Source organism: Acinonyx jubatus, chromosome E1 (genome assembly GCF_027475565.1).
Source record: "Acinonyx jubatus isolate Ajub_Pintada_27869175 chromosome E1, VMU_Ajub_asm_v1.0, whole genome shotgun sequence".
Lineage (NCBI taxonomy): Eukaryota > Metazoa > Chordata > Mammalia > Carnivora > Felidae > Acinonyx > Acinonyx jubatus.
In genome coordinates, this window is record NC_069397.1 from 49,067,115 (window position 1) to 49,094,107 (window position 26,993).

At 37.5% G+C, this 26,993-nt stretch overlaps 2 protein-coding genes and 1 pseudogene across 8 annotated transcripts in view; all 3 read right to left on the reverse strand.

The window, feature by feature from the left end:
- Nucleotides 1-2,634, reverse strand: part of ABCA6 (ATP binding cassette subfamily A member 6) — a 60,009-nt gene extending 57,375 nt beyond the window's left edge. For 2 of the 3 annotated variants that reach the window (XM_015072665.3, XM_015072668.3), the window contains exons 1-2: nt 2,498-2,634; nt 1,152-1,251 (exon numbers count right to left, since the gene is read on the reverse strand). In XM_015072665.3, the coding sequence (XP_014928151.1) occupies nt 1,152-1,247 (96 nt within the window). In that variant the 5' untranslated portion in view covers nt 1,248-1,251; nt 2,498-2,634. Of the gene's footprint in view, nt 1-1,151; nt 1,252-2,291; nt 2,425-2,497 lie in introns of those variants that run through there. The other variant, XM_015072666.3, reaches the window with a different exon arrangement.
- A 1,430-nt stretch (nt 2,635-4,064) lies between these two features.
- On the reverse strand, nt 4,065-12,004 carry LOC128313407 (spindle and kinetochore-associated protein 1-like; annotated as a pseudogene).
- Nucleotides 12,005-14,012: 2,008 nt separating this feature from the next.
- The window catches only part of ABCA10 (ATP binding cassette subfamily A member 10), an 83,311-nt gene continuing 70,330 nt past the window's right edge, over nt 14,013-26,993 (reverse strand). For 3 of the 5 annotated variants that reach the window (XM_053212401.1, XM_053212400.1, XM_053212402.1), the window contains 12 exons: nt 24,256-24,347; nt 23,395-23,554; nt 22,457-22,574; nt 21,979-22,070; nt 20,269-20,447; nt 19,914-19,989; nt 19,740-19,834; nt 18,933-19,052; nt 18,571-18,711; nt 16,030-16,109; nt 15,081-15,136; nt 14,013-14,961 (listed from right to left, as the gene is read on the reverse strand). In XM_053212401.1, the coding sequence (XP_053068376.1) occupies nt 14,863-14,961; nt 15,081-15,136; nt 16,030-16,109; nt 18,571-18,711; nt 18,933-19,052; nt 19,740-19,834; nt 19,914-19,989; nt 20,269-20,447; nt 21,979-22,070; nt 22,457-22,574; nt 23,395-23,554; nt 24,256-24,347 (1,308 nt within the window). In that variant the 3' untranslated portion in view covers nt 14,013-14,862. The remainder of the gene's footprint in view (nt 14,962-15,080; nt 15,137-16,029; nt 16,110-18,570; nt 18,712-18,932; nt 19,053-19,739; nt 19,835-19,913; nt 19,990-20,268; nt 20,448-21,978; nt 22,071-22,456; nt 22,575-23,394; nt 23,555-24,255; nt 24,348-26,993) is intronic. The other 2 variants (XM_015072669.3, XM_027047825.2) reach the window with 2 other exon arrangements.

A 26,993-nucleotide genomic window follows, 5' to 3' on the forward strand; every position in this document is an offset into this window, starting at 1 on the left:
CCAGGGGAGATCTCCAAGGCCTAGGGAGATGGCAGAGTCCCTAGATGAAGGAGCTCGGGTCCCTGACTGACTGTATGGAGAAGATTCCTTCACCTACCAGACCCACTTTAGTTTCACTGTCAACCTTATTTAGACTATGAGCAAAGTGAAAAACAAACTTTTGCTGAGTTAAGCCTCTGAGATTTGGGTCAATTACCTGTAGATGGCCCACCTACCTAATGCAACTGACAATCAGTGGTGGTACTTGGTCCGTAATTCGTGGAAATAGTCTTTACGTAGAAAATTTATGGCTTTGAAAAGAAGTGCCCCAAGTTAAAATTTCTCAATTTCTGCTGGGGCTCTTTTGATTATTTCTTTACTCTAATTTTGTTACATATGGTAGCAGCTTTAATAGCTGCTATAATTTCCTGGGGTGCCTGGGTGGCTCAGTCAGTTAAGCATCCAACTCTTGGTTTTGGCTCTGGTCATGATCCCATGGTCACGAGACTGAGTGCTGTGTTGGGCTCCATGCTCAGCATGGGATTCTCTCTGTCCCTCTCTCTGCCCTGCCCCTCTGCCTCTCTCTCGCTGTCTCTCCTTCTCAAATAAAATGAAATAAAATAAAATAAAATAAAATAAAATAAAATAAAATAAAATAAAATAAAAAATAAAAATCAGGGCACCTGGGTGGCTCAGTCGGTTGGATGTCCAACTTCAGCTCAGGTCATGATCTCAGGGTCTATGAGTTCGAGCCCCGTGTCCAGCTCTGTGCTGACAGCTCAGAGCCTGGAGCCTGCTTTGGATTCTGTGTCTCCCTCTCTCTGCCCCTCCCCCACTCGCTCTCTCGCTCACTCTCTCTCTCTCTCAAAAATAAATAAACATTAAAAAATTTGTAAATAGTTGCTAATAATTTCCCATACAATTAAATTCTCATTTATTCTGTTTTTTTTTGTTTTTTTGTTTTTTTTTAATATGAGGAATATTCTTCGTCTTTGCAATGCTACGTTATTTTTCAGGGACTGCTATGAGACTCAGTTTGACAAGTACAATTAGAGGCAACCTCAAAATCAATGAATCCAGTCTGCTACTTAAAATATAGAATAAGAGCATCGTTAGGGGATAAAAAAAAAGAATAAGGTGAGCTGCAGAAAGAGGGAAACTTTCAAACATACCAATAAGCTCTCTCTTTTCATTCTCCATTTCTTAAGAAAATTCTTGTGCAGAAGTGCCTGAGTTTGGTGGTACACACTTTTCTGTTTCATATTCATTTAGCTTTGCATTGAACAAACAAGGAGAAAATTAACAAGGTGTGAAATAAACCAGAAAAATAAGTGTAATAAGAAACATCTTGGGGAGAGTGGCGGAAAAGCAAAGAGAAAAAGCTTGATCATCGTTTGGTGGAAAATATTTCCTGCCTTTAAGAACTACAAAAAATGAGTTTAAAATATCATCTTAATAACACATGGCTGCAAAATTTTACATCACATATAATCACTGCAAGCTGTTTGGGAGAGTGGGTAACCATTGGGACATAGTGTTCAGTATCACAATTTTCCCGAAAAATAAAGAGCAGAACAATGGAAAAGATATTGTTAGTTTTCAGAACCTGTAAGCCACTTCCCATGTTTTTACCTCTTATACCAGAAATTCCACTATATGAATAGAGTAATTGAATTCTATCTCATCCGATTAATAATTTTTGTTCTTTGCATTTAAATAGAAATACCAGAGCTAATCAAATTAACCAAAATTCTGATTATTTCAATTCATTTGAATAATTAATTATGCCCAGTAAACGTAACCTCAGTGGACGCTTTTCCTGTAGCATTTCCCTTTCAGATGAAACTGAACAGCTTTTATCCAAAAGAGCTAGGCTGTGAGATAGCAATTCAGACCCAAACTACCTGAAACTTGATTGTGAGACACAAGAAGGACAGAAGAACTCATCTCCATTTTCTGAATTCAGAAGTCCTGGAATAACTGAGGAAACTAACAAGTAAGAAGAAAGAAAGAAGAAAGAAAGAAAGAAAGAAAGAAAGAAAGAAAGAAAGAAAGAAAGAAAGAAGAAAGAAAGAAGAAAGAAAGAAAGAAAGAAAGAAAGAAAGAAAGAAAGAAAGAAGAAAGAAAGAAGAAAGAAAGAAAGAAAGAAAGAAAGAAAGAAAGAAAGAAAGAGAAAGAAAGGAATCCCATGGAAAGTAATTTTCCCCAAATGCAAATAAGCCAACAGAGACGATTTTTTTTCAGCTTTTATCCTCTCAGAATTAAATTATTTTGGATTTGCATAACAAAATATTCAGACAATTCTCCCTCACCTAGTACAGAAGCAGATTTTACTATTTTCCTTTATCCTGCTGTTCTACCTGCACAATCCAAGTTGGTTGGGAATAAATTGGAAAATTTTATCATTAGGTCTTCAATACAATACATATGAGTATTTGGAAACATCTGAAAAAGAGACTGATTTTAAGCAGTGTCCACCCACATATTTGCCATAGCACAACTAAACAGCTCTACTTACCGTCTGGAAAATTACTCTGGAAACACTGTCAAAGCACAGTTCTGTTTTTGTGTACAGCAACAATGAAAATTTCCTTATTTCTACTTCTTCATTTATTCCTTACATGGGTGCTTTCCCCGGGCTGCTTTGTGAAGGGGTGGGGGGGTGTAGTCAGACCAAGCTGCACATAATGAACTTGTTTTGTTTTCTGCCTTTTCTTCCCTAAGCCAATTATTTGCAGGGAAATGATGGTTCAGTGGTTGGCTGGGAAGAAAACAAACCCTGTGTTTGTGCACTTGGCCTTTCAACTCCAGGGATGAGGGGTAAAACGGTAAACAAGGAAAACAGAACTAGCCTGTCGAACATGATGAGACCAAGATGGGGAAAGGGCAATAAATAAGTAAAAGCAACCACTAACCAAAGTGCTTAAATGTGTATGAGAAATCTTTAGCTAGTTTTTTTTTTGTTGTTTTTTTTTTGTTTTTTTTTTACTACTGATGTTTAAACCCAACTGCCAATGACATATTTGACTAATGTATACTAAATGGGCAGAATGTACTGGAACTGAAGGTTTTTTTTCCTAATAAAGCTAAGCAACCCAGAGTCTGCCGTAGAGAAACACCTAATTTGGACAAATGAAGAATTGTGAACAAATTCCTTTCTCCTGCTCTGTTCATAGGGAATGCAGGATTTCAGAAGGCTCATAAACAAAATAAAAGTAAGCAGATTGCCAAGGACTAAAAAACATATAAAAAGATTCAGGTCAATTTTTATGCATGAAGACTGGGGAAAAAATAAAATGTATTCAATTCCCATTGCATAGTCTATCTCAGTAAAGAGTTGCAAACTTTTCTTGACCTGCCAAAGTAAATGGCAAAACAGGAAGCCAAAGTCCATGAATTGGGAAATCTCAAATATTTGACATGGCTCCGAATCCACAGATGTTAATAATCATAAAGTTGAGAGTTGTTCTGGAAAAGAAGAGAATAATTTAAAAATATTTAAGCCACGGTATTATATATATGTATATTTCTCTCCTTGGTAATTAGTTCTATTTTTTTTAAGTCAACAGTGAAATATCATATGTATTTTACATTAAAAATTGGCAAAAACAAAGACAATAAAGATATTCTAAAGGTCTCACGGAGGGGAGGGTAGAGGGTCAAAAACACTGCTAAAATTTTGTATCAATAATAGGCCAATGATCCAAACAAAAATTCTGTTTCTTTTATATCACCTGGAATATAATTCAAGTTTTTATTAATTTTGCTGTCCTTGTTGTCATTGTTGTTTTAGACCCTATGTACTCTATTTTAGGAATCTATTTTAGGAATTTTCACTTTGCTTACAATGCATTCAAATTCACACTACAATATCAATAATTATGTTGATTAAATATATTTTATTAGTTTCAGTTCTTACCACTGTTACTTATAGATGCTTTGTGTCCCTCTTTCTTGACCTATTTACTCTGATTTATTTTTATTTAGGAGGTCATTCTTATTTAAGCCTGAAGATTTCCCCATAAATGGTAACCTAATATAATGAAGTACCCAACCAAACTCTGGCTATATGGAAATGGTGGGTAAAATATATATATAAAGTATATATATATATATATATATATATATATATATATAGTCAGATATATAACCAAGGTTTAAAAAGAAATAAGAAAAAGGTAAAGGAAAGAAACCAAGAAACAATGGAAGAAACAATAAGAAAGGAAGGTACTTCCCCAGGTATTAAAAATGAAAAGAGAAATTAAAAACAGAACTATGAATGGTATGCCAGCAATCAGCTGTCCAAAGAGGAGTTTTAATAACCTTGCGACCTAGACTCGATGGTTTACAAAGCTGGATTTCATATCTCTGCATGAATCCAGAAGCTTCACAGGACTGCTCAGTGCTAGAAATAAACAGAAATTAGCAAAACCACCTATTACCCCGAGGAAGAGCAAAGATGTGTATGTTTAGCCCCATCTCTGGGTTAAAAAATACATATACTCCATAGAAAATAAAAAACCCAAACATGTAGGACATGCCAGATACAGGAAATGGGGGAGGGAATCTTAATTTATTCTTCCTGTATGGTAACATGTCTAGAATATAACAAATGTCATAGTAGTTAGTTGCATTCTGAAGCCAAACTTGGGTTTGAATTCTGGCTCTACCACGTGTCAGCTATGTGACTTTTCACAAGGTATTTAACCTTCCCTCCCCCTTAAAATGGAGATAATAACAGGATATGTATGTATGCATGTATGTATGTATGTGTGTGTGTGTGTATAGTTACTGTAGAGATTAAATTTATTAGTACAAGTAAAGTTCATAAAACAATGCTTGGAAAATCATAAAAACTCAAAAAATGTTACTTGTTTCTGATAATGCTCCTCCTCCTATCCTTCCTCCTCCTCCTCCTCCTCCTCCTCCTCCTCCTCCTCTTACTATTACTATAAATCTGGAGCCCACAGAGAAGATGCAAACAATTCTATAGAGATGTGTCCAGGATTCAGGGCACAAACCAGTATCGTTAAAGAAAGATTCCTCCTAGCAGCTAAGCCCATAATCAAAAGTCCACCATGAAAGAGAATCAGCAGGCCAGAAAAAAAGGGGGGAGGGGGTTACTATTAACAACTGTAATAACTGAAGATAATAAAAATTATGACAGAGTCTATAAAATATATATTTAAAGTATTAAAAAAGAAATGTGAGATAGTTAAAATAGGAAGCAATGACAAGGAAGACTAATAGGAAAACAGCCCATTAGAACTTATAGATATTTAAAAGGATTAATAAAAGTTAAGATTAAAAACATAATGGATAAGTTTTATATCAGATCAGGCACGGCTGAGGAGACAATTCATAAACCAGAAATATATCTGAAGAAATTTTATAAAGTTTAGTGCAAAGACAGAACAAGATGGAAAAATACTGAAAACAAATTAAAAGACATGAAAGACATGTCTAATAGGCATTTTATAACAAGGAAAAGAAAGAGAATAAATAGGAGAGAAGATGGATGAACATTTTCCAGAATTGATGATATGAGCCCTCAGATTTAAAAAAAACCATAATGTGTCCTGTGAAGAGTTAAAAACAAAAATCCAACAACTAACTATTTTGCAGTGAGCTTTCAAAACATGAAAGAAAATGGAGAGAAAGAAATACTCAAAAACAAGTAGAAAAGACAAGTTATCAGTTAAAGATTAACAGTTAGCCAAAGGATGCCATAAAACAATGGAATAATGTTGTCAAAGTGCTGAGAGAAAATGAATGGTCAACCTCAAATTCTATACTCAGCTAAATGTGCATGGAATAAAGATCTCAGCGAGAATTGGCTGAACTAAAAGATGTACTTCCATTAAAAATAAGATTATTTGGGGGCACCTGGGTAGCTCAGTTGTTTAAGTATCCAACTCTTGATGTCATCTCAGGTCATGATCTCATCATGATCTTGAGATCCAGCCCTACATTGGTGTCAGCACAGAGTCTGTTTGGCATTCTCTCTCCGTCTCTCCCTCTCTCTCTGCCCCTGTCCCACTCACTCTCCTTCTCTCTCTTAAAAATAAACAAAATAAACATTAAAAAAATAAGACAATTTTAAGAAAACAGCAAGAGTTGAGTCTCAGAAGTGTTTATAAATAAGTTGCCAGTACTAATTATCTACTGACTGTACACAATATTTTGTGGAAGAAGAGGCAGAACCTCCCACCAACCTATACATTTCTTCAGTCTCTGTTAATGGAATCTTAGAGGTGTCTATAATGTTGCAGAGCTTTAATTGCTAGTTAAGAACAGAGACAGATTGGCACAGGAGCAGAGAATGCTGGTGATTTTCATATGGGTACTATGCCATTGGTTTTCTCAGAGTTTGCTGTGGGAGCCTAAAGTTATCGGGATTACTGTCCTTCTCAACTCTTGGTCACGAGAAATCCTCCCATTTCATTTAAGAAGCGGTCCTTATGGGCCATGATCTTACAGATAATGCAGGCAAGGGGCAGTCATTTGGCAGTGTGTTCATAAGCAGGGGAGGGGGATGACAATGGCATCACGTGGACAGGTGCGAATACTGGCCTTATGTAGGAATGTTGTTCATTCACAGTAATGAGAAGAAAGAGTATATGGGGTACATTGAAACCTGGTTGGTTGCTGAGATTGCGAAAGCTCGTGAAAACACTCTTCTAATTGCTTACACGTCAATAGTCAAGTGGGAAGCAAGGTCTTCTGCTGAAAGTAAGAGCGGGGAGAGAGAGAGAGATGTCAGAGTCTGAGAAGCAAGAAGACATGACAAGTAGGTTAATTAGTCCTCCAACCCAGTTCAAGAGTAAACAGATTCAGGGGATGAAGTGCAGTTGCCAGGTAGAACTAAGGCTCCGCTCGAAGACAGGTTGTAGCCATTCATTTAAAGTGAGACTAGTTATTTTGTTCCTGTGTACTCTCCACCAATGTTCATCTCCCTAATACAGGTTTAAAACCAAGATTGGGGTTTTTCCAGGCAATTATGATGAAGAGTGAGAGGATCAGGCCTTGATGGTATATATATATATGGGAGTGGCTATTGGCCAAGGTAAGCCTTTCTCTTGAAAGGCTCTAGCTTCCTAAGAGGAGATGGTAGATGCCTCTTCTTTCTTGCCAACTTTATTTGGTCCATTAGCTCCCAGATTATACTTTCAAATCCATGGCAGAGAGCTGAATCAGTGTGTCCTGAAAGGTTGTGAACTTGGGGAAGCTTGGCTGTCTAAGATGATAACAAAGCTTTATTGAGGTAAACACACACACACACACACACACACACAACAAAACAAAAACATATGTAGTTCATGATTCATTTTCTAAGTAAACAAAACTTTCAGGTAAACTTGAAGTACAAGTTCTCTGGAATTTTAGCTACAGCAGTACTTTTAGCTTTATTTTTTTTTTAAGTTTATTTATTGATTTTTGAGACAGACAGAGAGAGAGAGAGAGAGAACTAGAGGGAAAGGCAGAGAGAGGGAGAGACAGAGAATCCGAAGCAGGCTCTGCCCTATCAGCACAGAGCCCAATGCGGAGCTCAAACTCATGAAGCATGAGATCATGACCTGAGCTGAGATCAAGAGTCAGACACTTAAGCGAGTGAGCCACCCAGGCACCCCAGTAATTTTAGCTTTCCATTTCTTCTCCTTTTGCATGTTTTCTTCTTATTAGTTTCTCTATGTTGATCATTTGCTTTGTGAAGAAATAACCATTGTGTACACAAAAGTACCAATTGTGTACATGTACCCAATACACATACAAATACCCATTTTGTGGGCAGAGTGGCTAGAATCCACTATTGGGATGAGACCAGCATTACTCTAGAACAAAATCTCAGCACCAAGAGTTTGTGGACCTCTCCATAGAGAGGCGCCAGGCACCAGCCATGTCTGTTCTTGCTCAGACCTCTGGGACGGAACTCAAATGGTCCCTGGCTGGATTTGGTATTGCTCTGGCTCATCTGTTGCAATCGCTAGTTTGGAATCCCATGATGTAGCTGCAGCTGCTAGAGGCACCCCCATCTCCCCAGGAGCTGCCAAAAAAGAGATAAAGCTGTCCTTAGAAAAAGGAAAGTCAGAAGCTCAGCAAGCACTCCCAAATGTAACTAAAGCAAAATCTGAAATAGTATTTTAAGGTCTTCCTGTTTCTGAAGTTCGCTGTGTTTCTGTCTTTAGAAAACTTCGCTGATGATTCTACTAAGGTTCAGTCTGTTCCGAAGTCCAATTCTTCTCATCTGACTGATGATGTTTTCCACTAATGGCGCATATTGTAGGGGTCTAGATCGTGTAGCACAGTGGTGGGTTGTTGGTGGACCCTCGTGGCAACTGATTCGGTCAATGTTACCTTTTTTGTAACCTTTTGTGCGTGTGGTGCCCCTAACGTACTGTGTGATCGTCACATTGACAGTGTTAACCAGCCACGGGGCCTGGTGAGACTTTTTTTTTTTTTTTCCCCTCTCTGCTCTTGAGATAAACCTGCAGAGTACATGGTGCAGACATGGACCAGTGTCCCCACATGCAGAGGAGAAACATGGCTGAATTCTTATAATCCAAGCACTCATTTTCCATGCCCACCACCACTACCAACCTGCTCACACATGTTATCTTTTTCCGTCTCAGGACACTTTTAGTACAATTTCATTATAGATTGAGGTTTACCGATTCGTTTACACTGAATGCATTTCATGTAAGGTCTACCCTAACGTCAAAAGGGAATGTACAATAATTAGATGAATAAACTGGCCCCAATTCCAGTTTCTAGGAAGTTTGCCTGTAGACCAAAATGCCGTTGATGGAATTTAGACACTAGTGACCTTTAATTCCAAAGGGCCTGGGTATCCTTGACCTTATTTTCTTGACCTTTTCCTTCCGTTACTACGTCTGTACCTCCCTTATGGGGTCTGCAGCATTGTCCGCTAAACACAAAAGCTAGACATGAACGTTTTTTTTTAGTTGCATTCTGTATTTACCGCAAAGGCTCATATGGTAGGTGGTTAAATATTTGCCGAAATGAAGTAAATGTTTAAATGTACATATTTCATTCCAAAATGTTTTATTTTGAGAAGAAACAAGAAAAAAGAAAATTAAACCGCTCAAGAGAATATGTATATAAAGAAATTATAGAGAACCCCACGTCAGGCTCTGTGCTACCAGATCAGGATTGTTCAGGATTCTCCCTCTCACTCGCTCTCTCTGCCCTTCCCCTGCTCGCTCGCTCTCTCTCTCTCTCTCTCTCTCTCTCTCCCAAAAATAAATAAATAAACTTTAAAAAATAAAAAAAAAATTATAGGAATAGCCTCTCAACAGAAACCCTACTGTTGGCCCATTCCAAAGTTCACAAGGGTCTTAGGTTATAACATAATGGGTAAAGTCGCCCCCTCAATCTCCGATAGCCTCTGGCAATTTTGTCAAATATTCAGTATCACATTAACCCTTGGGTAAGCTTTCAAAGTTATGGACTCCTTTATGTCAGCTTCCGCTATAAAATAATGACCTTGGCATCTTTTGTTTCTTCGTCAATAAATCTGTGGTCGATTTATGGCCACAGAACTCATAGATTTTGGGGGTTGGTGTAGCATCTTGTGTTTACTGGCAGCTGCCTTGTTGATTTCTTTAAGAACATCATGCATTTAACAGTCGGTTAAGTGAGATTTCATATACTTAGGAGTATCACTGAACTCATCAGGAGTTATTCATGGCATTTCTTTAATCTTCCTGTTTTCGTTCCTTTGTTCATTTGGGGGTTTCTTTGTGGCTGTAGGTGTCTCAACTTTGTTTCTTCATGGTCAAGATTTGATCTCTTAATACAGCTCTAGGTATGTTACTTGAGGCAAATGGGGACGCCTATTTTTTTTTTTTTTTTTGAGATGTTCCACATCTTTATAATCTTCTTCAGGGGATTCACAGAGCCCCTTCCGCGAACTGTCAGTTTGTTCCTGACATGGAGTTGCCAATTCCAAGTTATTTATTAGCCCATTTGTTACAATGATCTCCTCTCCTATTTCATTTAACATCGTCTTCAAGGTAGGTTCTTGGCCACAGTTTCCTAATGATGGAGGTTATTCTTAATCTTTTCATGAATATGACAGCACAATTATTCTAGATCTGAAAAGGCCAGCCTGTATGCCTCTTGAACCAGTCCAGGAGCAAAGTCCAAAGTTACTTTTTTTTTCCCTAAGTTTATTTATTTTTAAGAGACAGGGAGAGACAGAGCGCGAGCAGGGGAGGGACACAGAGAGAGAGAGAGAGAGACTCTGAAGCCGGCTCCAGCTGTGAGCTGTCAGCACAGAGCCCGAACCGGGGCTCAAACCCTCAAACTGTGAGATCGTGACCTGAGCCGAAGTCAGATGCTTAACGGACTGAACCACCCAGGTGCCCCCATCTATGTATCTCTCCATTGATTTTTCAACTATAACTTTTTTGGTACATTCAAACATTAAAATAATACATAGATTGCAAACAAATGACATAGATATATAATAAACTGGGAAAGTCTGATGCTCATAGTATGTTATTAAATAAGACAAATACGAAACAGTAGGTATAATATTACCTGTGGTGTGAATATGCGTGAATGATACAAGAATGTATTAGCCTAGCCGGAAAAATCTTTTATATTCTAGACATGTAAACATAGTATGATTTTCTTTCAAATAACAGGTACTATGTGAAAATTACTTTAAATTATACTTAAACAAATTTTTTTAACATTTATTCATTCTTCAGAGTGAGAGAGACAGAACATGAGCGGGGGAGGGGCAGAGAGAGAGGGAGACACAGAATCCGAAACAGGCTCCAGGCTCCAGGCTCTGAACTGTCAGCACAGGGCCCGAGGCGGGGCTCGAACTCACGGACTTCAAGATCATGAACTGAGCTGAAGTCGGACGCTTAACCGACTGAGCCACCCAGGTACCCCTTAAATTATACTTTTAAAAATTAAATGGATTGAACTTGCCATTTTAACCATTTTGAAATATAAAATTCAGTGACATTAATTGCATTCATAATACTTTGCAACCATCATTACTATCTAGTTCTGAAACTTTTTCATTACCCTAAACAGGAATTTATAACTATTACACAATATCCTTCATTCACCCACTCTCTCAGCTCCTGACGACCTCTAATCTACTTTCGGTTTCCATGAATTTTCCTACTGTAGATATTTCATATAAGTGTTCATATTCATACAATATTTGTATCTAGTTTATTTCAAGCAAATTTTATGTTATACATGTGTTTACATATATTTACTTTACAGCATTTTTTTTTAAGTTTATTTACTTTGAGAGGGGGAGAGAGAGTGTGCAGGAGGGGCAGAGAGAGAGAGAGAGAGAGAGAGAGAGAGAGAGAATCCCAAGTAGGCTCTGCATTGTCAGTGCAGAGTCCAATGCAGGGCTTGAACTCACAAAGTGTGAGATCATGATCTGAGCCAAAGTCAGGAGTCAAATGCTTAGCCGGCTGAGCCACCCAGGGGCCCCTATTTTACCATATTTTTAAAAGATCAAGTGAATGGAGACATGGAAAATTTCTGGGCAATAAATGCCCATTTGTGTTACTTACAATCATTGGTATTTTTAAAATTATTATTATTTGAGAGAGAGTGCCCAAGTGGGGGACAGGGAAGGGGGGGAGGGAGAGAGAGAGAATCTTAAGCAGACTCCACATTCAGCGCAGAGCCCAACACAGGGCTTGATCCCACAACCCTGGGATCATGACCTGAGCCAAAATCAGGAGTCTGGCGCTCAACCGACTGAGCCACCCAGGTGCCCAGTAACCATTGGTATTTTTAACCTAATCCAGAGTAATCCTGCCAGATCTTCCAAGGCATTTTCAATGTGAGGAGAATCTGTGTTAAAAGACATGAATTCTGTGTATGGGTTAAACTCTATCGGTTTTATGGAATGTGCCAAGCATCGTACTTACCAGCTTCTTGCTGCTTCTTGAAAACTGCCTTCCTGAGGGATGAGGGCCCAGGCTGTTCTTAATGTAAAGTTGACCATAATTTGTATCATGGGTGCCAGACGATAGCACATTCAGCCTATGTGTTGTTGGTTATAAACAGCTCAGCTCAAATAGAGACAAAGCCAATCACAAGCTTTGATTCTCCAGAAATGGAGCCGGGCAATACAGACAAAGTTAAACAGATGCACAGAGAAAGGCAATGAGGTAGGAAGGACAATGGAGGCCATGGGATAAGTTAAAGATAGAGGTAAGCCACAGCTTTAAGTACGCAGAAGTAGTTGAGAAAACTAACTGGGGGAAGAAGCCCATATTTCAGGAAAGGCAGAGCTGAGCAAGAAGCTGAGCATCATGGGTAGAGTAAAATCCACAGTCTCCACTCTTATATGTATTTTTCTGGCTTAGCTAATACAATACACTCTTCTAAAGAGTCCTGTGGTTGTCTTGAATCCACAGTAACCTTCAAGCTGTCTCTTTCGGAACTCTCTTTCTTCTTGGATAGGCCGGGATTACAACAAGCCCCTCATTACCTGGATTAAGGTACGTGATTCCATTTCTTACAAGCTGGAAAATCCAAGGAATACAGAAATCACTACCAGGAACGAGGCTTTGTGCAATAGGAAATCACCAACAATGTAGACCTTTTGTGATTAGTTAAGACACTATGGCTGGAAAGCATTGAGAGGTCCTACCCATTCCAAAACTATGTTTTCCTGGTAGTCACAGCATGTGGCCAGAGAAGTTGAAGTTACGAGCAATGACTGCAAAGCAAAACTTTAAGGAATGAAACATACTACACTTGAATGATTTTCACCTATAGAAGCAGGAAATTTACAAAGTTAAAGTCCAGAATGCCTGCCTATTCAAAGCAGCTAAAGAAGGTTTGTTAGAGGAAGTACTTTCATCTGATAGCTAGCAGCACCCACTGCCAAACAGGTGCATCAGAAGACATCACAGAACCTTGCTGTATCCTTTTTGGTCAAAGCAAATCACTGTTTGACCAGAGTAAGGACATGGGTAGAAAGTGGAAGGTGTTATTTTTTTACCAAGCTTCTCTTTTTGACCAATTGTGATAATCCATCCCAGATATGAAGCAAACCCGAGAGTACCACCTTTTTCTCTGGATGAGCCATTAGGACCTGGAAGAAAAGACTCATACAAAAAAAAAAATTCCCTGGAGGATCACAGATGACATAGGGACGTGAGACAGTCTCAGATGCTGGGTGGTGAATAATCAGACCTAGAGGATGAGCTCACAGGGTTAGGCAGAATTAGAGTCTCAGTATGGGCACTAGTGACATTTTGAGCTGGATAATTCTTTTTCGTGGAAAGCCGTCCTGTGGATTGTAGGATGTTTAGCAGCATCCCTAGCCTCTACCCCCTGGATGCCAGTAGCAACCCCCTGTTGAGATAATCAAAAACAACTCCAAATAATGCCAATTGTCCCCTGTGTGTGTGTGTGTGTGTGTGTGTGTGTGTGTGTGTGTGGTGGGGGGGACAGGGGTGACTGCCCCCAGTTGAGAACCATTGAACTAAAGCAACTGAAGAGGTGTGGTAATCTAGGGATAGAAAATGACTCATCTAATGAAATCATAAATATATTTCTTTGTTGGTTTTAATGATGCAACGAATTGAATGGAATTTCCGTTTTAAGAAAACTAGAACATTACAGAAAAAATGCCAAATTTGTATGCATTCTAATTTAATTTTAGGCACTCCTACAAGGTAGGAGGATGTGCCTCTTTTATAAATGACCCGTGGAATGGCTGTTTGTAGGAATCAAGGTAAGGGGCCAGTTCTACCTTTAAGTCAAGGCCAAGGTGAAGGTTAAGGAACTGACACAAACCACAGACCAGACAACAGGAATTCAGCAGATGAAGGAAGTCAGAGTCAGGGATGAGCACGACATTAAAAGGTCCTGTGGGGGTTTCAGAAGCTTAGGATAGGTACTGAACTTTTCTGTTGGTCAGAGAACAAAGTTACCCAGATTTCATAGAGCAGAGAGCTATTTGTTGATATTGGAACTGCTTACCCAAGACTGTAATAAGAGAAGACTGAAGAGAAGTTCGTCACAGCTTTATTTATAAAAGATAAACTAGCATGTAAGCAAAAATGTCAGATAATAGTAAAAAAAGTTAAGTAAAACCATGATAGTACATCAAAGGAATCCAATGCAGCCATTTCATAACCCAAAGGCATTACAATGATATGGGAAATGTTCATGAACCGTGAAGTGGAAAAACATAGGAAATCACCATGCCCACTGATGTCAACTTTGAGAAGGTACTCATGAAAAGAGCATTGATGATAGGTAGCTAAAATATTTATGCTGGTGTTTTACTATAGGTTACTATTATCTTCGTCGATATAATTTCTATATATCCTTACATGAACATATCCTTATGTTATAATCAGAAAATTTAATTATATCTAAAGGTTATACTGTGTCATTTTATCCACCAACTTATTAGATCATCTTATGGTCAATATTACATTAAGTTGGTATCTGAGTAAATAATGCTTTAAAAAGAGCTGATCTATTTAAAGTTCAGGTTCAAAAATACAATGTTTTATTCATAAAATGTGTTCAGCATCCAGCCTTATTGGAAATAATAAAAAAGTGGACTAACATTATGATTTTTGAATTAATATTGAGCACAAAATAGGTCTTACTAGTGATTAGTATAATGTCTGATCATGTTACACTCACTATCTTTCCCTATCTTTGCTTCTCCCCTCCATTCTAGAATGTTGAAAGCCATTTAAGTTCTTAATCATTATTGGTTGTTTAAACTACTGAATGTTTTTGTTTGTTTGTTTGTTACCTGTGGTAATATGGCAGATCGTTCTAGAATTCTGGAAACTAATAATGTAGTAGGACCTAAAACCTAACATTAGGAGACTCGGGGTTTTAAGGCTCTTCTTGTGGGAGGAGTTTCCATCTAACTGTTGTATCAACTTCATCATCAAGATTTCCCAGCTCCTGTTCTTTAGAGAGTTCTAAGAATACCTAAGTGGGAGAAAATAAATAAGGAAACACACATGTCAGGGTGTTTCTGCAAGATGGATACACACAGAGTTTCACACAAAGGCTCCCGGATGATGCTCCCTGGTTTAAAGAAAGCTCACCTGTTCCAAGGTAGCCTGAGAGAGGCTGTATTCTTCCAGGTCGAAGGTCTGTTTCACTGCATTTCAAAGGGACTGACATGAGTGGCTTACATGTTTTTCACCAAAAGTGTTTTCAAAGTACATAATATAAGCAGTAACCTCAGGTCCATGAGACACTTGAAGATACAGGCCAAGTCATTACATTTTTTGGAAGGTTAACTTAAAGAAAAATGTCGATATGACCCAACAAAGAAGAGTAATGCATGAATACATAAATTGCCACAGACTTTTTCTTCGAAGAGCTCCTCGCGTCCTATTTTGGTATTTTGCCTTTTGATTCCTACATATGTATTATTGGACTCCAAATCGACTGGTGGGTATTGTTGGGTCTCTATATTTATAAGAATCTATGGAGGAGTACCCTGCATGCAGGTACCATTTGAGTGAATCCCATATTTCTACACGTCAAGGCCTCATCAATAGCCAGTGTGACCTCTAGTCAGTGTCTCTAGAACCAGTTCAACCCCTCCCCCCCCTTCCCCCCACCGATCCTAACTTGTCACATCGCAGCCCTGTGTACTGTCCTTCTCGGACCTTCATTTGAGCCTCCTCTCATTGTCTCCACATTCTTGCTCCCTACCCCTCTGACTATGCTAAACATGGAGATGCAAGAAGTTTCCCTCAGTATTCTCTGGGACATGTTGATAATTATCCTCCAATACTATACAATGGAACCAGGAGAGAACATTCTGGCTTCCCGGCAGCTGAGTTACCTTGTTAGCAGAGGAAAAATCAGGGGGAGTAAACCTGATCCTAGAGCCACCACTGCATTTCCGTCAGGGCTTGTAAGACTAGTCCAGTGGAGGTTGTCTAAGTTTTGCCTGATTATACGATCTTTCCACTTGAACTCATATAGTATATATTCCATGTAAAAATACGCACGATAAAGTCTAAGTATGTCTAAACTTACCTGCCTCTAATTTGAAAAAGGCCTGAGACAGAGGGCGAACGGCTTCCACAGGTAGTTTATATGCCATCATGGAGGAATATCTGGGGGAAGGAAAGAGTCCCACTTATCACAGTGTTATAACAGTGGGGAGAAATTGATGGCCAAAATAAATTTTCAAAGTTTTCTTTGAGTAAAAGTCTAAGTAGTTTAATTTGATAGTGCATGAATCTGAGCCGAATAACTTATCTTTAGTCATAAAAATCTGGTCGCAACCAAAATCTGGTTGCTCTAAATTTAATGTTCAAGATAAATACTGAAAAATATCTCTGATAAAGAATCTTTCATACTCAGCCTGTGCCGTCTTTCTTACCGTATTAATGCCAATACCTGAACATGCTCCCTGGAACCTTTTCATAAAACTTTCCCCCCTGCATTTAATTTCCAATCTTTCTTATGATATTGAAACCCGCCAAACTATCTCCTATTAAAAAACTTTTTTCTTGACCTCCAGCTTCCCCTTTCCCAAATAAGTTCGTCCATGACCTCCATGTGGTACAATCCAGTGAACATTCTTTAGTTCTTATTTTTTAGACTTCTCAAAAGCATTAAATGCAGTTGTAGACATCCTCCTTAAAACTAACACACACACTCTCTCAGCTTCTTAAACAACCAATATCTGTGACTTTCTTTCTGACTTTCTAGACCTATTTAATACCTTAGCTACTAGCCACATGTAGTATTTAAATTTAAATTGAGGTGCCTGGGTGGCTCAGTTGGTTGAAGCTCTGATTTCGGATCAGGTTGTGATCTCACAGTTCATGAGCCCCACATCGGGCTCTGTGCTGACGGTTCAGAGCCTGGAGCCTGCTTCAGATTCTCTGTCTCCCTCTCTCTCTCTGCCCCTCCCCTGCTCACACTCTGTCTCTCTCTCTCTCAAAAATAAATAAACATCAAGGATTTTTTAAATTTAAATTAATTAAAATAAATAAAGTGTAAAATTCAATCCCATGGTCACACTAGCCATGTGTGAAGTGCTCCATAGCCACATATGGGTATTGGCTACCATTTTGGACAGCACAGATATGGGCATTTCCATCATTGCAGAAATTTGGTAAGATAGTGCTGTTTTAGACACACTTTAATAATTTGTCATAATAGCTGTTGTGGTGATGGTGGTAGTTTCCCCACCAGCTTTTCTTCCTCAATCCAATCTCAACACAGAGAGTTCCTGGTGTTTCATCCTAGACCTTCTCCCTTTTCTATGTCCCCTGTTGACTTCACCCATTCTCCTAACTTAATGGTCTTCTATATAGTAAAAATGCCCATCATTGATGATTGCCAGACCAAATCTCTCAATGACCTTTCACTTTTCTTCTGAGCCACAGGGCTACATCTCAGTATTTTGGCATCTCCACTTGGAGATGCCACCCTTTACACATCAACGACATGAGCTTTTTCCCCCACTCTGCAGGTATAAAGTTCATTCTTGACTTAAGTTCTTTACACATTCTGTGTTCTCTTCTCCCCATTCTTCAGCAGCCAAACTCTGCTCAGTTTTAAAGTCCTACCTTAATGTCATTTCCTTATTTCTTTGTATCTTCATTTGCTTAATATCCTCGTCCCCCAAAGATGGTAAGCACCATAAGAATCTTCTCTATTTATTGACTACTCGATACATGGTCTCCAGCATATAGTAGGTATTCAGTAAGTACTATTTTTGAGAAATTAACAGAATAAATATATTTAAAAAACCCTGTAAATCTTTCTTTTTTTAATGCTTATTTATTTATCTTGAGAGATAAGGAGAGAGTGCCAGAAGGAGAGGGGCAGAGAGAGAGGGAGAGATAGAATCCTAAGCAGACCTCTGGCTGTCAGTACAGAGCCCACTGCAGGGCTCTATCCTATGAACCATGGGATCATGACCTGAGCTGAAATCAAGAGTCAGATGCTCAATTGACTGAGCCACCCAGGCACCCCAACCCTGTACATCTTTCAATTCAACTCCGCTTCATTCTGCTATTCACGTGGGTTTGGTTATCCTTGCTTGTAACTCATAGCTGACCACACACAAATTTCAAAGAACCATAGGGAGGATTAAATGTCCTATAATCAATTAATTTAGGATTGGCTCAATCTTTCTCAAGAATATGTATGTGTGTGTTATTGGAGCTCTAGACACAATTTTATATTCAGTAAAATGCTACATAGGTTGACACATAATTTTTATTGTCTATTAAAAAACATTAAATTCATGGTTTAGTTCATTCTCTGTTCCTATTTTTCAAACCATTGCATAATTTACACATCCATGCATATGCACACACACACACACACGCACACGCACACACACACCCCATCCACCTTTTCTGAGATATGAAACATCCACTGAAAATAGCTTTTCAATTGCTCTTTTTTCTATATATCCAAGTGACCTCCAAACAACTTGTTTTGTAACAAACAAGCCAGCTCTGCCTTTCTCTTCCTCTCCAGACTCATCCTAGACTAAATTATGTGTAGTGGAAAACCTATACACTTGCCACCCGAGCCAAAAACGTCCTTTACCTTTCCTGCCGAGCAGCCTGCGGAAAAAGCTTCAGAATCTCCGTGTGGACAGGTTCCACCTGAGTGGGGTCCTTTATTTTTACTTCTAGAATATAATCTTTACCAAACTTGCTTTTCAGATTTTCAATGGAACCAATACACCTAATCCAGGGAAGACAAAAAAAGAGTTGAAGGAAAAAAACAAACAAAACACTTATCTTTTAATTTCTTCCTCAACTGCAAATGCAGAGGTAGATATTCGATCATGGATCAAAAGATATTCGATCATAGATCAAGGAGCTGAAGAATACACGCTGTCACAGTGAACTGCAATTCTCCCTGAGGAACTTGGGGGCCGAGTGTGGTCAAGGATGGGCACCCACCTCAGTTTTCCGGACACCATGATGGCCACGCGGTCACACACAGCCTCAGCCTCTGCCATGGAGTGGGTGGTCAGGAGAACACCCTTCTCTGTGTTTTTAACAATGGTCTGAATTGCCTGCCTACAGATAAAGGATGGGATTGTTCACATTTAGAAAGTAACTTGGATATGTAAGACACGAATCACTGGGTTCTACTCCTGCAGCCAAGATTACTACACAGTATATTAACTAACTTGGATTTAAATTTAAATAAATAAATAAATAAATAAATAAATAAATAAGGTAAGTAAGTAAATAAATAAATTTTAAAAGAAGAAAAACTAATTTGGGAAAATAGATGAACAGAAAGAAATAGGAAGACTAAATAGAAAATTCCGTATTCAGCCACAAGAAAAAAAAATCTTTGCTCTAGAGAGAAAGAATAAAAATTGTACTGCATTATGTAATTATATTACAACATTCATTGGCTTCATAGCATGAAAAGTTGGGAAATAGTGAGTAAAACAATGTTTGTTTAAAAAAAGCTGGAGTACAGAGAAACATCACATTGTAGGATTTTCAACAACTGAAAAATAAAAGAAAAAAGAGGCAGAGGAAGAAGAGTAAGAAAAAGAAAATCCAAGCGAAGACATTCAAGATTCTATTCGATTCTTAACGTGTCTAGTTTTCCTTCCCTGGGGAATTTTGAATACTACATTAAGTTTCACTGAATTAAATAATAGACGATGTGAGCATCAAAGATAAATAGAGCAAATGTAGAAAGAATATTAGCTCCAGACTCATACTACGTAATCTGATGTCCCTCACCACATTTGCTGTTGCCCCTCGGGGTCCACCCCTGTGGATGGCTCATCCAGAAGCACCACCGATGGGTCTCCCAGGATGCTCAGTGCAAAGCACAGCTGGAACGAGAAGGAGAGGAACAGCGTGTCTGGCACCGACCCGTGGGGTGTGTAGAGTAACACTCAGCCCCCCACCTACCTTCCTCTTTACTTCTTGGGCTAAGTCCTTCACGGGCACTTTAAGTTGTTCCTGGAGCTTGAAAGCTTCCACCAATCTGACAAAAAAAACCCGACACTGATTTATACACAAGGCACATGTTCCTACCTACACCAACGATATAGAAAACCTTAGCACCGTCCACCTGAAAACAGTAGGCTGAAGGACCATTAACATCATCACAAATGCATAAACTTATGATTTGGTTCTTATTCAAATTTTCAGTCATTTGAATTTCCGTGAAAATTAAAAGATCTTGTTTATGATCTCCTTTCCATATTTAATCAGGAAATGACATGTTCCTCCCGTCTTCCCTCCACAAAGCTTCCTTCTGTACCGAGAACTACTCAGAGCAGCCTCCTGTTTGCTCATTCCTTTCACTGCTGCGTACAGCTCCAGGTGGTCTTTCCCCGTAAGACCGGGCCACAGTGAGTTCTCCTGAGGACAGTACCCCAAGAACTTGACGGTGTCATCTTCCGGTTGCCTTGGAGATGTTCTGTAGCCTTCTAAAACCACCTGCATCGAACAAGAAAAGTCAGATCCGCATCCAGCTTTGGCTCCAATCCTCCCTCTACTGAAGGAGATAAAAGTGGCTCCTCGAAAAATGAAAAACAGAATTATCATATGATCCAGTAATTCCACTACTGGGTATTTAACCAAAGAAAACAATAATACTAATTCAAAAAGATATACACCTCCCTCCATGTTTATTGCAGCATTATGGACAATAGCCAAGATGTGGAAGCAATCCAAGTATCCATTGATAGATGAATGGGTAAAGAAGAAAGGACAGATAAATTATATATATATATATATATATATATATATATATATATAAAATTATATATATACATATATACAATATATATAATTATATATAATTATATATATAATATAATATATATAATTATAATATATAATTATATAATTATATATTAATATATATTAATTATTAATATATAATATATATAATATTATATAATATATATAATATAATATAATAATTAATATATAATTAATATATAATAATAAATATAATATATATTATATATATACATTGATAGATGAATGGGTAAAGAAGAAAGGACAGATAAATTATATATATATATATAATTATATATATACATACATACAATATATATAATTATATATATATAATTATATATATACATATATACAATATATATAATTATATATATATTGTATCATTATATGTATTATATATATAATGGAATATATATAATGGAATATATATTATCTTATCTTATATTATATTATATACATATTCTATTATATATATTCCATTATATATAATATATATAATGCTATAATATATATAATGGAATATATATAATATTATATCACATATATTATATTAAATATATAATGCATTATATGAGATATATTATAGCATTATATATTATATATAATGGAATATATGTCATATTATACTAGATATATTATATATACATTATATATTATATATTACATTGTATATTATATATAATAAATTATATATTACACTACATATTACATTATGCATATTATATATTATATTATATATTACATTGTGTATTATATATAATAAATTATATATTCTATAATATATATTATAATACATATATTATATTAAATATATATTCCATTATATATTATATATATTATAGCATTATATATTATAAATAAAGGAATATATTATATTACATATATATTATATTAAATATACATTCCATTATATATTATATATTATAGCATTATATATTATATATAATGGAATATATATTATATTAAATATTATAAATATTAATATATTATATATAATATATTAATTAATATACTATATATTATATTAATATAATATAAAATATATCATTGTATATTCATATATTAATTAATAATTAATTATAATTATATAATTATATATAATTATAATAAATCATCTATTTATTCATTTTCTAAAAAATCATTTGATCTGCTGAAAGAACAATATGAGGACGATATTGACACTGCAAATGAAATTTCCCCTGGCAATGAGCTTGTCGCGTACCGTTCCTGCAGTTGGCTTTGTGTCTCCTGTTACCATTTTAATAGAAGTGCTTTTACCGGCTCCATTGTGTCCCAGCAACCCCAACACTTCACCTGGAAGACAGAGTCGTCATTGACGATATGATTTGTACTTCAAAGTTTGACCAGCCTAAATTCACTTAGCTTAGTAATATTTCGAAACAAAAGAACATCTTCCAACAACCCCTTTGTAATTTTCTATATTGCAGTGTGAATGGAAAGACTTTGGATTTATAGTAGAATGGTTTGGTCTTCCTGATCCAAGATGGGGTTTCTCACCATTTGAACTGGGACATGATTTTGAAACAGAAATTGTTTCTCTGCCAACATGTCAAGTATCTTTATAATTATCTGTTAACCAAGATAGGTGAACAGTCTCAAAGAATGGAAATTTTCCCCTTTTTCATAGCCCCAAATCTAAATAATAAGGAACATTCTAATAAAGGGAACGTTATCCAAACCTTTGTTAACGCAGAATGAGATGTTTCTAATAGCTATTTTCCTCTTTCTTGTTGAAAAGCAATGTTCCTTTTTCTCTTTATACTCCTTGTGTAAACAGCTTGCCACTACGAGTGGTTTCTGGAAAACATGACAAAGCATGATTTTCCCATTAAATTTCAGATATTTTGTGCATTCATGTTTTATCTTTCATGTCCTAGGCTATGAATCTAACCAGATTTTGTGACAGTGATAATTCAGCCTCTTTCTTTCAAATGAAATGCCTAAATGTATGTTCATGAATGAAGATTACTTTATCAACCACGGAGAAAACCAATTCCTAATCAAATTCATGTTTGCGTTATGCCATTGGCACTAACTTCTAGTTGATTTCTTTAAAAAAATTTTTTTTGTTTATTTATTTTTGAGACAGAGAAAGACAGAGCGTGAGCAGGGGAGGGGCAGAGAGAGAGGGAGGCACAGAAACCGAAGCAGGCTCCAGGCTCTGAGCTGTCAGCACAGAGCCCTATGCGGGGTTTGAACTCACTAGCTGTGAGATCAGGACCTGAGCTGAAGTCGGTCGCTTAACCGACTGAGCCACCCAGGCGCCCCTCTGGTTCATTTCTTATTGAAATGAACTAGGTGTAAATTCACCTGCTGATTACCGTTACTAATGTCACAATTCGAGATGAGGCAAAATGAAACTGCAAGTCTTGCAGAAGACGTGAACTTTTGTTAAGGTTGATAAAAATATCGGAGAATGTGTTGAATTGCAGTGACGCATGAAGACGTGGCCGGTGAAGACCCACAAAAAACCGAAGAAGAGAAAACTAGAGGAGTCATGATAAGATGCATACTGCAAAAGATGCAATTTAAATATGACATACACATGCAATGTCACAGAAACAAAACCAAGCTGCGAAAAGAAAAACCAGGAGTTCAGCTCTCCAGGACAAGCTACCGAGCTCAGAGTTTTGTGAAGGGTCAAGACACTTGTCACCTCATCCGGGTTCAGAGTAGTGAGTGCATTTGCTGTTCTCGCTCTTTCAGCTTGGACATTCTCATCTTCTTCTTCTGGCTCTTCTGGGTTTGGATGATTTTCCCTACTTCTTGAGGAGATCCTACAGAGAAAATGAAATAACGTACCATTCGATTCTAGCTGTACCACCTTATCAAGAGAACGTACGTAAGCCTCTATACTTAAATGACTGTCCTTGGCTTTAAGAGAAAAAAAAGTGATTTACTACCAACAAGATTCCTTCTGTAGGTAGCCAAGTCCCTTGAAATATTTTCTTTGATTATTGTCTTTAAGACCTTCTATTCCATCTGTCAACGGGCTCTCTAAATTCCCTCAGATGCACACTCATCAGTGTTTCCCGTCTGCCTCATCCACATTGTGCTCACATTACATCATCAGTGATCGCCAGAACTGGCTTCTCTTCTCTTTCCAAAACGGTCCACCCACATACTGAACGCACCAGCTCATTCTCACGTCTCCTCTTCGGGGACTGATACTTGCTCTTGGCAGGAGAAAAACAAACTTTGGTGCTTCCCCACTGCTAAGAGAGAGGCACGGAACAAACAAAACTCAACTTGCCTAAAATCTGTTAAGACCCAGGACTTAGAAATTATGCATGCCTGCATTCAATCTAATGTGGTTTGGGGTTGGTTTGGTGTTTATTTTTTCCCCAGAATAACGATGTCCAGTTTGCCCTGCTAAGAACTGACTAGTACATCTATCATAATAAATTGATGTTAAATGTACTGTCACCAACATTAAATATTTAAATTATACTCAGATGTTAAGAAATGTTCTCCTGACCTGAAGACTGGGTCTTTCCTCATTGTTTTTTGTCCATACTTCATTTCTAGACACCTTATGACAAAAAGGAAAATGATACTCTGAAGGTATGGCTAAAAAGTAAAGAAGGAACATTAGAATTAGCATCATCATGGGATTCAGATTCAGTGAACAATATTTGCCTTTCCTTATGGAAGATTTGATCATTTTCTTACAAATTTGACAAAAATCTTACAAAATACTTCGGACAGGAGTTTATCCAAACCAACCTTCCAATAGGGGAGCAGGAAAAACCCTAAAAGTCCTGCATTAAATTAAAACACACACACACACACACACACACACACACACACACACACACAGAAAAGCTGATGAGATAGTAGGGACAGTTTTTTAAAGATATAAGAACTTTTGGGCTCCCTGGGTGGCTCAGTCTGTGAAGCATCAGACTCTTGGTTTTGGCTCAGGTCATGATCTCAGGGTTTCATGAGTTCAAGCCCCACTTTGGGCTCTGCATCGACACTGCAGAGCCTGCTTGGGATTCCCCCTCTCTCTGCCCCTCCCCAGCTCACCATCTCTCTCAAAAATAATCAATTAAAAAGAAAAAAGATAGTAAGGGCTTTTTAAGCCCGATCTCAGTGGATGTAGGGGGTAGGCTTGACATCAAAGCATCTCTGCTCCTGGAGTTAGTTTTCAAACTTCAGATTTCATGGCACGTCCAGGAGAAGAAGACAGGAGAAAGTACACAACTCTAGAGTTTTCTTCCAAGCAAGGAGTAGAATAGGTGGTTTTTTCACTAATAAAGCACGGGTCTCAAAGGGTTTTACTCTTAGGGAAGGACATGAAGAACACCCAGGAGGTTTGTAAGATAATTGCCTTGAGTGTCAACCACGGGGAGTGAAACAGAATGAGAAGCCAGCTTTTACACATATTTGTAGCCCAAATTCACATCATCTGAATGGTCCAAAACACCTCAAGCCTGGAATTAATTAACTAATTAATTAATCTTTATTTTTATTTACTTTAGAGAGCAAGAGCATGAGCCGGGGAGAGGGGCAGAGGGAGAGAGAGACTCTTAAGCAGGCTCCCTGCTCCGTGTGGAACCTGATGCAGGGCTCAATGCAGGGCTCGATCCCACGACCCTGGGATCACGACCTGAGCCGAAATCAAGAATCAGATGCTCAACCAACTGAGCCACTCAGGCCCCCAAGCCTGGAATTTAGTTAAAAGCACTACCAAACTAGTAGCTATCCAAAGAATTTGGCAGAAGCATACAAATTGGAATAGATATCCCAGAAACAGACCCTGTATACATGGGCATTTTATATATGAACAGAGGCGTCCCTGAATATCAATGGAATGGCACAGGCTTTTCAATAAATAGTTCTGGACAACCGAGTATCTTTAAAGACAGAAATGAAATAGGACCTTTCCCTCACAACACAGAAATAAAATCAAGTGCGAGTGACTGAAGACATAAATGGGTAAGAAAATATAAGTCTTTTAGAGGACAACATCAAAGAATTTTAAGTAACCTCAGAGAGGGACAGATTTCTTAAATATGAAATATGAAATAAAATCCATTAATTATCTTAATAGATTTAGTAAAACTATTTGATTATTCTTGATACACACAACCTTTGATAAGATTCAAGATTCATTCTTGATAAATACATAAGCAAACAAAGACTAAAACCTCTAGTAAACTAGGGATCGAGTAATACTTTACACAGTTAATAGAATGCTTCATCGTTAAGTACTAAGATGTTTCCAAGTAAAATCATAAACAATGGAAGGATGCCTGCCAGTAACAGCATTAGGTCCCAGGGTTTCTGTGTTGTGTCACCCAGAGCTGCACATTTTAATGAATATATGTCTTAACCAAACAACTGTAAAACTTTAGGATTTGTTAGTGGTCAATTAAAAAATAATTGAATATGTAACATCTTTGCATATATTTAGAAAATAGGAAAGATACACATTCAATATACAAAGACTCATGTGGAAATGGATATAATTTTATAAATTTATAAAAACTTGGGAAACTTTCTCCCTCAAGAAACTATTCTTCTGCCATTAAAGAGAAAAAAGAGGTCTGTAATCCATTTTGTTTCCCTTTTCTGCCTCAGTTACCATATGCACAGAAATAACACTTATATTCTATCTCAGTATCTTTTCCCAGTATAAAATTCCACTTAATTTTTCACCTTTCTTTTTCATTATTCAAATTAGTTTATTTTTTCATCCATACTTAAATGATTTTTGGCCACATAGCATTCTTTATAAATCACCACAGGCAATCCAAATTGTCTTTGGATACATATCATGTCAATAATGTATAAGAATAGCAACCAAGCTGGGGTGCCTGGGTGGCTCAGTTGGTTAACAGTCCAGCTTCGGCTCAGGTCATGATCTCACGGTTCGTGAGTCTGAGCCTCGGGTTGGGCTTTGTGCTGACAGCTCAGAGCCTGGAGCCTGCTTCGAATTCTTTGCATCCCTCCCTTTCTGCCCCTCCCCCATTTGTGCTCTCTTTCTCTCTCTCTCAAAAATAAATAAACACTTAAAAAATTAAAAAAAAATAACAGCAACCAAGCCTTTAGTATTTCTGAACAGCAACCAAGCCTTTAGTACTTCTGGTGTATATTATACTGTCATTGATTCCATATAGAAAAATATCCTTATGTTTTACTGTCATTATATTTGAATGTAGAATATAATAGAATATAGTAAGAGCGAGTATTTTTAGGATACTTAAATTT